The following is a 13,392-nucleotide window of genomic DNA, read 5'->3' on the forward strand; positions in this document are numbered from 1 at the left end:
ATTTTACATGCTGTAGTGCCATTTGTGGGAGCATTTCAAGTTGCTATACATCAATAAAACCGTTATAGCCCAAATTTTAATAATATGTATGCAAGTCCATAGTAACTACATAAATTGCAAAAAAGTGCAATAAACTACAAAAAAATTGAAAATCTTTTTTTTTTTACATATATTTCTAGTTAGAGAAATTTAAGAGGCTTATCCCTCAAAACTGTAAATACAAAAAAGTTGCACAAAATAGTTTCCAACCACGAGAAATTTATTTTGAGTGTCTTCATAGTTGTATTTTTGAGATACACAAATTTTTATATACTACAGGGAAAATGAATAAACGCAAATTTGCAAAAAAACAGCATGTGCATCTGAGAACCTGTGACTGAGAACCTGTGACTAAGAACCTTCACAGACAGCATGTGCATCAAAATAAACTATTTCCAACAGTGTAATTTGACTTCTAAGCATCCCAGAAACGATACAGAAGAGCATAAAGTCAAACATGACTTTTAAAAACACCAACATAGGCTTTGAAGCTAAAAAACTACATTTCCGCGAAATTGACGTCACTTCCGGTTTCGGACAGGTAATGGCGGACATGCGATAGTTCGCGCTGACTTATATTCCAATTTAGGAAGTGTTATGAACAGCTGATCGGATCGGCAAAGCGCGTTAATGGAATATTATGTTTTTGTTCCTGCAAGTCTGGAATATTATGTTTTTGTTGCTGGAAGCGCTTTTTATGCAATTTGCAAAGCTATATGTGGAAGAAAACCGTGACCTAGGGCAAGCTAATGGAATAAGATGTAAGTACAACTCCTACGGTTTCATATGCAAAAAACATTATTGCGCTAGCTTACGTGGTTCCAGTTCTACAGGGATTTAAAAATAGTTAGGGAAAACGGAGTGTGCCTGCTCCGACTGGTTGTAAAGGGTTAATTATATATTTTATGTAATAATTTATAAAATTAGGGTTAGAAACGATAGAGACAATAGAAGACAAATGGCACGATAGACACTTTTCTATCGTCCACACGATATACAGGTCCTTCTCAAAAAATTAGCATATTGTGATAAAGTTCATTATTTCCTGTAATGTACTGATAAACATTAGAATTTCATATATTTTAGATTCATTACACACAACTGAAGTAGTTCAAGCCTTTCATTGTTTTAATATTGATGATTTTGGCATACATAACTCATGAAAACCCAAAATTCCTATCTCAAAAAATTAGCATATCATGAAAAGGTTCTCTAAACGAGCTATTAACCTAACCATCTGAATCAGCGAATTAACTCTAAACACCTGCAAAAGATTCCTGAGGCTTTTAAAAACTCCCAGCCTGGTTCATTACCCAAAACTGCAATCATGGGTAAGACTGCCGACCTGACTGCTGTCCAGAAGGCCATCATTGACACCCTCAAGCAAGAGGGTAAGACACAGAAAGAAATTTCTGAACGAATAGGCTGTTCCCAGAGTGCTGTATCAAGGCACCTCAGTGGGGAGTCTGTGGGAAGGAAAAATGGTGGCAGAAAACGCTGCACAACGAGAAGAGGTGACCGGACCCTGAGGAAGATTGTGGAGAAGGACCGATTCCAGACCTTGGGGGACCTGCGGAAGCAGTGGACTGAGTCTGGAGTAGAAACATCCAGAGCCACCGTGTACAGGCGTGTGCAGGAAATGGGCTACAGGTGCCGCATTCCCCAGGTCAAGCCACTTTTGAACCAGAAACAGCGGCAGAAGTGCCTGACCTGGGCTACAGAGAAGCACCACTGGACTGTTGCTCAGTGGTCCAAAGTACTTTTTTCGGATGAAAGCAACTTTTGCATGTCATTCGGAAATCAAGGTGCCAGAGTCTGGAGGAAGACAGGGGAGAGGGAAATGCCAAAATGCCTGAAGTCCAGTGTCAAGTACCCACAGTCAGTGATGGTCTGGGATGCCATGTCAGCTGCTGGTGTTGGTCCACTGTGTTTTATCAAGGGCAGGGTCAATGCAGCTAGCTATCAGGAGATTTTGAAGCACTTCATGCTTCCATCTGCTGAAAAGCTTCATGGAGATGAAGATTTCATTTTTCAGCACGACCTGGCACCTGCTCACAGTGCCAAAACCACTGGTAAATGGTTTACTGACCATGGTATTACTGTGCTCAATTGGCCTGCCAACTCTCCAGACCTGAACCCCATAGAGAATCTGTGGGATATTGTGAAGAGAAAGTTGAGAGACGCAAGACCCAACACTCTGGATGAGCTTAAGGCCGCTATCGAAGCATCCTGGGCCTCCATAACACCTCAGCAGTGCCACAGGCTGATTGCCTCCATGCCACGCCGCATTGAAGCAGTCATTTCTGCAAAAGGATTCCCGACCAAGTATTGAGTGCATAACTGAACATAATTATTTGAAGGTTGACTTTTTTTTGTATTAAAAACACTTTTCTTTTATTGGTCGGATGAAATATGCTAATTTTTTGAGACAGGAATTTTGGGTTTTCATGAGTTATGTATGCCAAAATCATCAATATTAAAACAATGAAAGGCTTGAACTACTTCAGTTGTGTGTAATGAATCTAAAATATATGAAAGTCTAATGTTTATCAGTACATTACAGGAAATAATGAACTTTATCACAATGTGGTAATTTTTTGAGAAGGACCTGTATATCGTCATATCGCCCAGCACTACTTGAAAGGGACCAAAACACCAGGGTGGCCAGCACTTTGACACTCTGCTGCCAGTTTTTGAAACCAAACTTATGTTTTCTTGGTAGGCTAAGTTTTATATTGACATGATAACTCCTTTAAAAGCGTACTCTCTCAGATACCTGCATTTATTTATTTACACCAAATGTATTATTTATTACAACCAAAATTAACACTAGCACACAGTTCTCTAGTGCATCCTTGACAATGGAGCGTTGTGCTTGCTGAGCACTGTCAAATTGTTAAGACACTCAGCGATTTGGTGAGTGTTTGTAGAAATATTTGCATCATCCACACAAACTGCTGGAGAGTGCAGAAACCTGCTACCATACAAAGGAACCACGATGGAGTTTTTAGTACAGCACCATATACCTCCTTGCCACGAATTTTACCTAGTGACTGCCAACAACTTCCAGCAACCATTCACCAACTGGTTGGAGAACATAGATTAATGAACAAAGGCCACTTACCAGTCTGTAGGGCATAGCTAATAAGAACAGATCATAGTTAATTCTGTTGTGTTCAATTTCAGTTTAGTTCAGTGTGCATCTGAATTGAACAAAAACATTCTTGAGTCTTTTTTCATTTGCATTAGAACAATTTATTTGTTAATTTTCTCACAGTCATTTTGACAGTTCTGTTTGATTAAAAAATTAACTTTGACTTGGCTTTTTATCATTTTAAGATCACGTAGGAGTATGCCCAGTAATGGTTGGTGGTTTTTAGTTTTTTCTTGTTAGCAGAGGATAAAAGGAGAGCAGTGTTGAGCAGTCAGGAGATTCACACCACTTTGTTGTGCAGGCTGGATTGTGTGCCTGCACTGTAATACCAGCTACACAGCTTCAAAGTTAATGTCACCAAGTTATAGAGATATTATCTTATTTTGAGTAATCTGGTGATATTTAGAATATCAATGAGCTAAATTCAATAAGTGAAAATTTTAAAAAACAGTTGAAAATAAGAGAAAACTACAAACATGAACATGAAGCAAGGCACTGAGCACGTATGTGACAGCACTGGCAATGTCTTTTGGTTCCAAAGACTGTCGGAGAAGTGAAAAATAATTAAAAACTTTTATCAGAGTAATCATATCAACAATCTGTGGGATATACAGAGGTTGTATAGGTAGTCCAACCCCTCCAGCATGGTACAGCAATAGGCAACATTGCCAGAATGTTTGCTGTGCTCACAGCACAGTCTCAAGAGCATGAAGAAGACTCCAAAGGTTAGGCAGTTACTCTCAGAGAGCTGGACTATGCCGCAGGTCCTTAAAATATCAGCAGGACAAGTATATGCTCCTTTGTGCAAAGAGGACCATAAAAAGCATTGCCAGAGTCCCACCAAATGACCTACAGTTCCTGGAGGAATTATTACCACTGAATGGCCCCACATTCACCTGAGATAAACCCAACAGAACACCTCAGGGACATTATATTTTTGTGCATGTGATGCCTCCAGGTTGCAACTCAGGCTGTCCAGGAGCTCGGTGATGCAATGGTCCAGATCTGGGAGTTCCCTCAGGATACCTCCCAGTTACCGTGACAATATTTGCTAAGTAGCGTAAGCAGTGTCTGAATAAAATGACACAGTTTTTCTGATATGTATTCAACCAAAGACAGAGGATGGAATTTCCTTGGCTATCTAGTTAGTTATAGTAATTTCGTATGGATGTTTTTATCAAAATCTCAGAGATTTATGTCTATGCAGATGTAAAAAATGTATTATACTTACTTTAATTACAATATATTTAAGCAATTTTATTGACATTTTTGTAATTTTTTCAGATATTTTGCTTCTACTTTAAATATCTTTCTTGTTTTTATTTTTATATATATTTGTGTGCTGAATATTCTCCACGGCACATTTTTATTTAAATATCCTTTAGTGCTACAAGAAAACTGCATGAAACAAATTTCCCTGAAAATTTTATTCATTAGTGAAAATTATCAGTAAAATATTATAGAGTGTTTTCATGAGTACATAAAGTCAGTAAAATTTGCCAGGACATTAGGGTCACATGATGCAACTTCTCACTGAGATGGAAAAAACACAGAGATGGTAAATGTTTCACAGACTGTTTTGAAGGGAGGCTACAAATTAAAGATGCAACAGTTTCTCCTCAGGGATGAGAACATACACTCTGTGTATGTCTGACTGACATCCTCATCGAAGGTTCTAACCAGACGAAATAAACATCTGCTTAACAGTAAAAACACTCTTAGAGCTTAAATACTGTCCAGCAACTGAGATCTGTTACAATAAGAAGGAAGCTGTCATTAATCAAAGTGTTTTTATGGGCATTCCTGGAGTTGGCCAGTAGGACGCTTGTGAAAAGGTACCACGGGAGCCTTTGATAAGAAGACAGTTAGATAGTAGAGAGCTAACAGCTGGATGAGTTTCCTCCATTTTATCCTTCTGTGAATTGATTACAATCTGACAGTGTTGAGAAGTAAGGAGAGCCAGTCACACTACTTTGATGTAAAGATTGGGATGGGTCTCACGGCCAAGTTGCATGACACCTGCTACAAACTTTCAAGCAAAATCTCCCCAATCTGAAAGAAAAGATATATGAATGTTATCTTATACCTAAACTGCTGATATTTAAAATGCAAAAGACGAAAATTCAAAAGGTCACAAAAAAGATGAAAATATGAGAAAATCTCAAACCTGAACATGAGGAGGGGCACTGAGCACATATGTGACGGCACTGACGAGATCTTTTGCTTCCAGAGACTATCAAAGAAGTTAAAAGTGCTTAATGAAATTTTAATAGTAATCATTTAGTAATCATTTTAACAATACTGTAGCGATTGTAGGAAATAAAGGAATAATGATTTTACCTTATTTTTAGTGTATACAGCAGCTGCTTTATCAGAATTGTCTCTGTAGAGGCGGTATGCAAATTCTGTCTTCACAAAGCCAGGAGAAATGCTCTGCAAAATGACATTATTAATGAGGATCCTTGAAGAAGTACTGTGCGTGCATCTCATAACAGCTGACATTAGTGTTAAAGGTACTTTGCAGCTTGTTACAGTGTCTTTCAAAGGCTTACTGTGGCCCGGATATGAGTGTTTTCTGCACGCAGCTCCTGCCTCAGGCCCTCAGTCAGCGCAGTTACAGCATACTTGGTGGCGGTGTAGAAATGTCCGTCAGGATTAGGAAACACTTGATGGCCGCACACGCTGCAACAGAAGAATATTTACAAGTGTTACAACAACAATGGCAACAGTTACTATATAGTTTAACATCCATCTGTTTTCTTTTGCTGATCTAATTCAGGGTCCTGGAGCCTCGGGTACACCACAGACAGGTCCCAAGTCTGTCACAGGGCTAACACAGAGACACAGACACAGTTCAACTAAACTAACCCAACTAACTAATGTCTTTTGACTATGTGGGAAGGTGAGAACTCCTGCAGACACAGGAAGAAGATGCAAACTACACAGAGAAAGACACTGGCCGGATGCAGGATTTGTGAGATAGGTTGTGAGATAACAGTGTTAACCACTGCATCACTATGCTGTTGTGCTGTAATTTAAAAGTTTCTATATAATGTATAACCAGGAAGTTATTTGTGTTTTGAGATTTAAAAAAAAAAAAAACATTTCTCGGTTCTGGCAATTAGATTTGGTTGCATTTTTCTTTATGATTTTCATAGTAAGCTCAAAAATATTTTAGTTCTGAACTGCTAGCTGGGCAATGAAAGCAATATGACGATGTCACTTTTGGTTTTAGAATATTGTTATTGACAGCAGTCTGGCATTTATTTTTATTGGACCTACCAGTAATAAAAAACACTCATTGGCTATAGTGGGGTTGTCATGTCTGTGTGTGGGCAGGCAGGAAGAGAGGACCCAAAATGCAGGACTCACGGAGGCGGAAGAAACTCAAAATACACAGCTTTATTGCTGGGATGAAGCAGAACAGAAAAACACTAACTAAACTGGGAGTACCAAATGACTAGACAGGTTGGCAGGCTGGCAAACAGAACACACAGAGGAAGTGAGGGTGAACAGACGTTAACGACGCAACACTGACACAACGACACACTGGGCTTAAATACACTGAGGGAGTCATCAAGGAATTAAAGACAGAAGGGGAACACAGCTGGGAGGAATAAGACCTAACGAGACAGGGGGAACAAAGCTAGAAACACTGACAAAGACAGGAACATGAACCTTCAAAGTAAAACAGGAAACAAGACACACTTTACTAGGACACGGACTCGACAGAGTAAGACAGACTAGACGCTGAACTAAACCGGCAATAACAACAAAATACAACCCGAACCTTAGCCATAATGCAGAAACATACCAGAATAACTGAAACACAGATTCGTAATAAAAATCAACAAAGCACCAGAGAAACATAAAGAACAATCCATCATTCAAAAATAAACCAAAACATAAGGAACTCAAAATGCTGGGTCGATCCGACCCAGGACCGTGACAGGGGTTCTTAAACGGGGAGATCAAATGTGTGCTGTGAGAAAAGTCCAGTGTGCAGAGTTGCCAAAAGAATGACTGAATCATAAGATGTTTGTGTTATGATTAAATCAATAAACTTCACAAGCATACCCATCACTGTCCATCACTAAAATAAAAATGTACCTGTTTATGTTTATGATGTGCCCATCGTCCACATTTCTCTCTTTCATTGACTGATAAGCTTCACGTGCGCAGATACTCAGTGCAAGAACGTTCACCTGTAAGAAACCAAGCAGCGAAATAAACGATAAAACAATATATGGAATCAATGCATCAAAATGATATTTTTCCTTGTTGCTTTTTGCACTCAAGATGAACAAATTCTTTTAATTCAATTCAATTCAATTTTATTTATACAGAACCAAATCGCAACAACAGTAGCCTCAAGGTGCTATATTTTGTAAGTTAGACCCTGCAATAATACATACAGAGAAAAAAACCCAACAATACAATGACCCCCTATGATCAAGCACTGTGGTGACAGTGGGAAGGAAAAACTCCCTTCTAACAGGAAGAAACCTCTGACAGATCCAGGCTCAGGGACCGCGACCGGGTGGGGTGAGAGAAGGAAAACAGGATAAAAGACATACTGTGGAAGAGAGCGGCTTACACCTGTTGCAGGATAGCTAAGGGAGGATTCAGAGTCACCTGATCCAGCCCTAACTATATGCTTTAGCAAAAAGGAGTTTTAAGCCTAATCTTAAAAGTAGAGATAGTGTCTGTCTCCCATATTCCATAGAACAAGGGCCTGAAAACTGAAGGCTCCCATTCACCTTTTAAATACTCTAGGAACCACAAGTAAGCCTGCGGTCTGAGAGCGAAGTGCTCTAATGCAAGGATACAATACTAGGACATCATTAAGATAAGATGGCTGCTTCAGTCACCACCACCATCCACGGGAAACCAGTGGAGGTAGTTGAGGAGTACAAATACCTGGGAACCATCTTTGACAACCTCCTGAAATTCTTTGCCAACACAGAGGAGATTCTCAGGAGGTGCCACCAACGGCTATACCTCCTTAGGAAACTCAACTCCTTTGGAGTCAGCACACCCATCATGATGACTTTCTACTATGCCTTCCTGGAAAGCATCATGACCTTCTCCATCACCTGCTGGTTCCACTCCCTCAGCCTTCAGAACAAGAACAGACTGCAGCACACTGCATCAGTGTGCTCTAAAATCATTGGACTGCCTGTCAGAACTCTGGCGCAGGTTTTCAGCCAACAGGCCCTTAGACAGGCAGCCAAAATCATCAACGACCCCGTCACATTCTTCACCCCGCATTTCAATGGCTCCCCTCTGGGCGACGCCTCCGCTGCATTTCCTGCAGGACTGAAAGGAGGAGAGCCACCTTTGTCCCCAAAGCCACTCTGCTTTCTAACTCCAGCCGATAAGAACATTTCCCACACCCATAAACATAAACTACACTCTTCTTATACTACCGACACTTTATTCACTTTTAGTCACTTACAGTTATTTATTCACCTTTCAGTCACTTTAATTTTAAAACTGTGTCATTTTAAAACTGTATATACTGTATATTCTGTGTATTTATTATTTCACTCTTATTGCCTGTTCTTACTGTCCTTGTCTTCAACGTTATGCTGCTCTGTTGTTTGTTAATTGCCCCTTGAGGATAAATAAAGTCTTCTGATTCTGATGCTGATGGGGCCTGATTATTTAAGACCTTGTATGTGAGGAGGAGGACTTTTGAATTCAATTCTGGATTTAACAGGAAGCCAATGAAGGGAAGCCAATATAGGAGAAATATGCTCTCTCTTTCTAGTCCCTGTCAGTACTCTTGCTGCAGCATTTTTAAATTAACTGAAGGCTTTTCAGTGAGTTTTTAGGACTTCCTGATAATAATGAATTACAGTAGTCCAGCCTAAAAGTAAGAAATGCATGAACTAGTTTTTCAGCATCACTCTGAGACAGGATATTTCTAATTTTAGAGATACTGTGCAAATGGAAAAAAAGCAGTCTTACATATCTGTTTAAAATGTACATTCAAGGACATATCCTAGTTAAAAATGACTCCAAGGTTCCTCACAGTGTTACTGAAGGCCAAAGTAATGCCATCCAGAGTAAGAATCTGGTTAGATATTTCTAGGAATTTTAGGGCCAAGTACAATAACCTTAGCTTTTTGTGAATTTAGAAACAGAAAATTAGAGGTCATCCAGATCATTATGCCTTTAAGACATTTCTGCAGTTTTAACTAATTGATGTGTGTTATCTGGCTTCATGGATAGATAAAGTTGGGTGTCATCTGCATAGCAGTGAAAAATCATCCTATACCTTCTGATGATACTGCCTAAGGGAAGCATATATAATGTAAACGGAACTGGTCCTGGCACAGAAAATACAGAACAATTGGAGGCTATTTGATCGATATGATACATACCACTTTAGTGCAGTACCTGTAATACCTACAGCATGTTCTAATCGCTCTAATAGAATATTATGGTCAACATTATCGAACGCTGAGGTCTAGCAGGATAAGCATGGAGATGAGACTACTGTCAGAGGCCACAAGAAGATCATTTGTAACATTCACTGAAGAGTGAGTTAGGAAATGGCTGCAATCACAGCATTGTAAAATTGGTTCAGCGATGGTCTTTGATCAGCGGTTGTTGATCTTTGGTCATGCCAGTTTGGATACCAATAATCCAGGAACTGACCTCACAGCCCAGTTTTTCATTCAGTGGGCTAGTTTTAGTCATTGTGCAAAGGTACTGTTTATGAGGTTGGGGAAACCTGCAGTCATCTGAAACTGAAGATGTCACTTGGATGAGTGACGAAACGTTTCTCCCACTGAGATGCTACGTCCAGATGAACAGAATCAATTTTTTGGGACTTATCTAAAGGTGTTTCTGTATTTTGATGAGCTCTGAATCCTGATTGAAACTCTTCAAATAAGCCATTTGTCTGCCGATGATCTATTAGCTGTTTGACAATTTTTGAAATGAAAGGTTAGAGATTGGCCTATAAACATCTAAAACCGCCGGGTCAAGAGATGGCTTTTTAAGTAACGGCTTTTTAAGTTTAACTACTGCCAGCTTGAAGGCCTGCGGTACATAGGCAACAGTCTTTCAGCAGTCTTGTAAGAATGGGGTCTAAAAGACACATTGATGGTTTGGAGGAAGTAATTACTTATGTTAACTCAGAAAGGTCAATTGGAAAAAAAGACTAAATAAATACAAATGGTACTCAAAGTATGTGTAGATAATGTTAGATCTGTGAGATCATTATGAGTAATTTATTTCTCTAATGGTTAAAATTTGATTTGTGAATGAATTCATTCCTAGATTACATTAAAGGAATCGTTTGCTCAACAGTGCTCTGACTTTTTGTCAATTTTTTCACCTTTGGAGGGAAGCCAATTGAATCTAATAAAATATTAAATACCACGTTGATTGACACTGTCATTTTAAACATCTACATGGATATCACCCATAATAATTATTTTATTTGAACAGAGCACTAAATCAGCTAAAAATTCAGAAAAATCAGACAGAAACTCTGTGTAAGGCCCAGGTGGATGATAGATGATAACAAATGAGACTGGATTTTGAGTTTTCCAGCTGGGGTGGAAAAGGCTAAGCATCACGCTTTCAAATGAGTTAAAAGTCTGTCTTGGTCTTTGGTTAATTAATAAGCTGGGGTGGAAAGTTGCAGACACACCTCCCCCCAGCCTGTGCCTCGAGGATTCTGATGGTAAATGAGACTCAGGAGTGTTGATTCATTTAAACTAACATAACCATCCTGCTGTAACCAGGTTTCTGTAAGGCAGAGTAAATCGATTTGTTGATCAATTATTAATTCATGTACTAACAGAGACTTGGAAGAGAGAGACCTAATGTTTATGTTTTACTCTTTGGTGCTGATGAGGATACTGTATTGTTCTTTCTTTGTGATTTTTTTAATGTTTAAGTCAATTTTTGTTGATTTTATTATTTTACTGAATTTGCATTTACTCTTAGCCAACATGTCTTAAAACAGAATCGCCAATTACCAGAGTCTGTTCTCCTGCGAGTGTGTCGTTGAGTGGGGAAAAGCAGTTAGCCACATGAACAGGTTGGTAGTGTACCGGGGCTATGATTCCTCCTCCCCGTCATCCAGCCATCCTGTTTCCAAAGCTATTCGACAGTCTGCCGGGGGACACCTAATGGGGCCTGCGATACCTTCGGCTGCACTGACTACAGGAGGCTGGCTAGCTAGAGAGTTTTCAAGGGTGCAAAACCGAGTCTCCAATTCAGTATCGTTAAAATTAAAAATTAAAAAACTAACCTAAGCTAGTGAATCCCTAAAGCCACAGTGACTATAAATTAGTGAGTAAATACAGTTTTTATAACAACACATATGCTACACAAAAACACCACTGTGTGTTGGAACAGGAAGTGATACTCTACCGCAGAGAGAGCGAACACCAAGTCAAAGCCTTGTGTTTATTTTAATGAGATGGGGATTTTGATAGTTTGACATTTTAACACACTAATTATCCAACTTTTTGTATAAATAAAAGACATCTATCTCATTCTAAAAAATACTGATGACTCAATTTATCATTTCATTAGAATACAGTATTCCGCTGGGAAACCATTCCTGTGAATGCTTTCATATGTACTACACAACAACATATTACTGCATACCAACCAGGACAATTTTCTTTCTAAAATAACTCTGAGTTCTTACATCCCACATGTTCTTCCAGCCACTGGTTTTGCCGTTTAGCAGCGTCTCTGGATGAGCCAAGCCAGCGTTATTGATGCATACGTCCACGCCTTTGTGCTGCTCTTTGATCGTGGCAAACATGGACAGAATCTCCTCCTCTTTGGTCAAGTCACACTTCAAAGGCACCAAAACACCAGGGTGGCCGGCACTCTGACACTCTGCTGCCAGTTTCTGAAACCAAGAAGGAAAAGATGATACCTTGATAATCACCTTTGCATTCAGATTCTCGTGGTAAAAACTACTCTGGTAAAAGTTGAATTATCAATTAAACTTCTTTACTAAGATAAAAGAGAAAAATTCCAGACTCTGAAATGAATTCAAAGCAAAAAAGTAAGAAGATAAGGACTTTTCAATTATTTTTGCAAAGGAAACCCAACCTCATACAACTTTAACATAATAGAAAAATTCGTCATGGAAATGAAAACTTCATTTAAACCTAAACTCTAATGAACACCTGAATGATAGTGAGAACACAAGCATAGACAAACAAATGAACTTATAACTCTATTTGCTGCAGCCTACATTGTAGATGGATGAGTCTGCCTCTACATCTAAACAGAATATACATTTATTAATTTAATAATATTAATACAAAACATCATTACATAATTATTATTAATATACTATATGAGTATAGTCAGGGGCTGAAATGGGATTTGCAGATGTGAGAACCCTAAGATCACTGTAGTGGTTATAGCAGTGTGAGGAAATGAATCAGGAGTCACAATAGGCTCTATTGGGAGCTCCAGCAGATTTGTCTACAGGCTGTGATTAGCTGACCTGTGCTGTGGCTGTTGACCCGAGGTTTACTGCTCTTTGTGGATTTACACAACTCAATGTAAGCTATCATGTCTGACTTCCGTCTCCTACACTGCCAACATACTGTTTATACCATTTTTTTTACTGCATAGTACACAGTTTGGATCTGTTATTGTGCAGCTTATTTTAAACCATGCATATAGACCAATATATACAGCATAAAATGTTTACTGTAAAACAAAAAGTCTGTCTGCTCGCCAGCCATTATATAATGTCCGCCTGACAGCGCTACATAACTGCATATCGGCATAACATTAAAAAGTCCTTTGCATCAGAGTTTTACATTAAGTGTTTCTCTTCCGAAATCGAGTTTGTTATTTCAGAGCAAACCTGTATTTTCCCCACGTCCCTGGCGCAGCCCACCACTTTCATACCGAGCCGGACCAGCTCCACGGCTACAGCCGCCCCGATCCCGACCGAGGCTCCGGTCACCAGAGCCACTCTGTCCCGCCAGCGCTCCATCAAAGACAGCCCTAACCTGCTCACGCACCAAACGTATGAAGAGAGGGACGTGGCAAGATAGATATCCCGGACAAAATTAGTTTCCTCTGCGTAGGGAGCGCGCACCAGGTAGGGAGAACGGATCCCGTTGACTCCGCCTCCATTCCAACCAACTAGATGTGGAAACAGTGATGAACTGTCAAAAACCTAAAGACGAGTG

At 39.5% G+C, this 13,392-nt stretch overlaps 1 protein-coding gene across 1 annotated transcript; it reads right to left on the minus strand.

The window, feature by feature from the left end:
- Window positions 1–4,619: 4,619 nt before the first annotated feature.
- Window positions 4,620–13,315, minus strand: LOC134641220 (dehydrogenase/reductase SDR family member 11-like). Its single transcript, XM_063493513.1, has 7 exons — window positions 13,062–13,315; window positions 11,874–12,083; window positions 7,304–7,398; window positions 5,746–5,875; window positions 5,534–5,626; window positions 5,361–5,426; window positions 4,620–5,245 (listed from the first exon to the last, which is right to left on the minus strand). The coding sequence occupies exons 1-7, from the start codon at window positions 13,191–13,193 to the stop codon at window positions 5,216–5,218; spliced, it is 756 nt and encodes a 251-aa protein (XP_063349583.1). The 5' UTR covers window positions 13,194–13,315; the 3' UTR covers window positions 4,620–5,215.
- Window positions 13,316–13,392: the final 77 nt, after the last annotated feature.

This window comes from Pelmatolapia mariae, linkage group LG14 (genome assembly GCF_036321145.2).
Source record: "Pelmatolapia mariae isolate MD_Pm_ZW linkage group LG14, Pm_UMD_F_2, whole genome shotgun sequence".
Classification (NCBI taxonomy): domain Eukaryota; kingdom Metazoa; phylum Chordata; class Actinopteri; order Cichliformes; family Cichlidae; genus Pelmatolapia; species Pelmatolapia mariae.

Excerpts from the sequence above, each read along its gene's own strand:
- LOC134641220 (XM_063493513.1), bottom strand. The coding sequence starts at position 13,193 with ATGGAGCGCTGGCGGGACAGAGTGGCTCTGGTGACCGGAGCCTCGGTC. Across the intron at positions 7,399-11,873 it reads GCTGGAAGAACATGTGGGAT|GTGAACGTTCTTGCACTGAG; the intron begins GTAAGAACTCAG and ends GGTTTCTTACAG. Across the intron at positions 5,246-5,360 it reads GTGCCCCTCCTCATGTTCAG|ATTGGGGAGATTTTGCTTGA; the intron begins GTTTGAGATTTT and ends CTTTTCTTTCAG.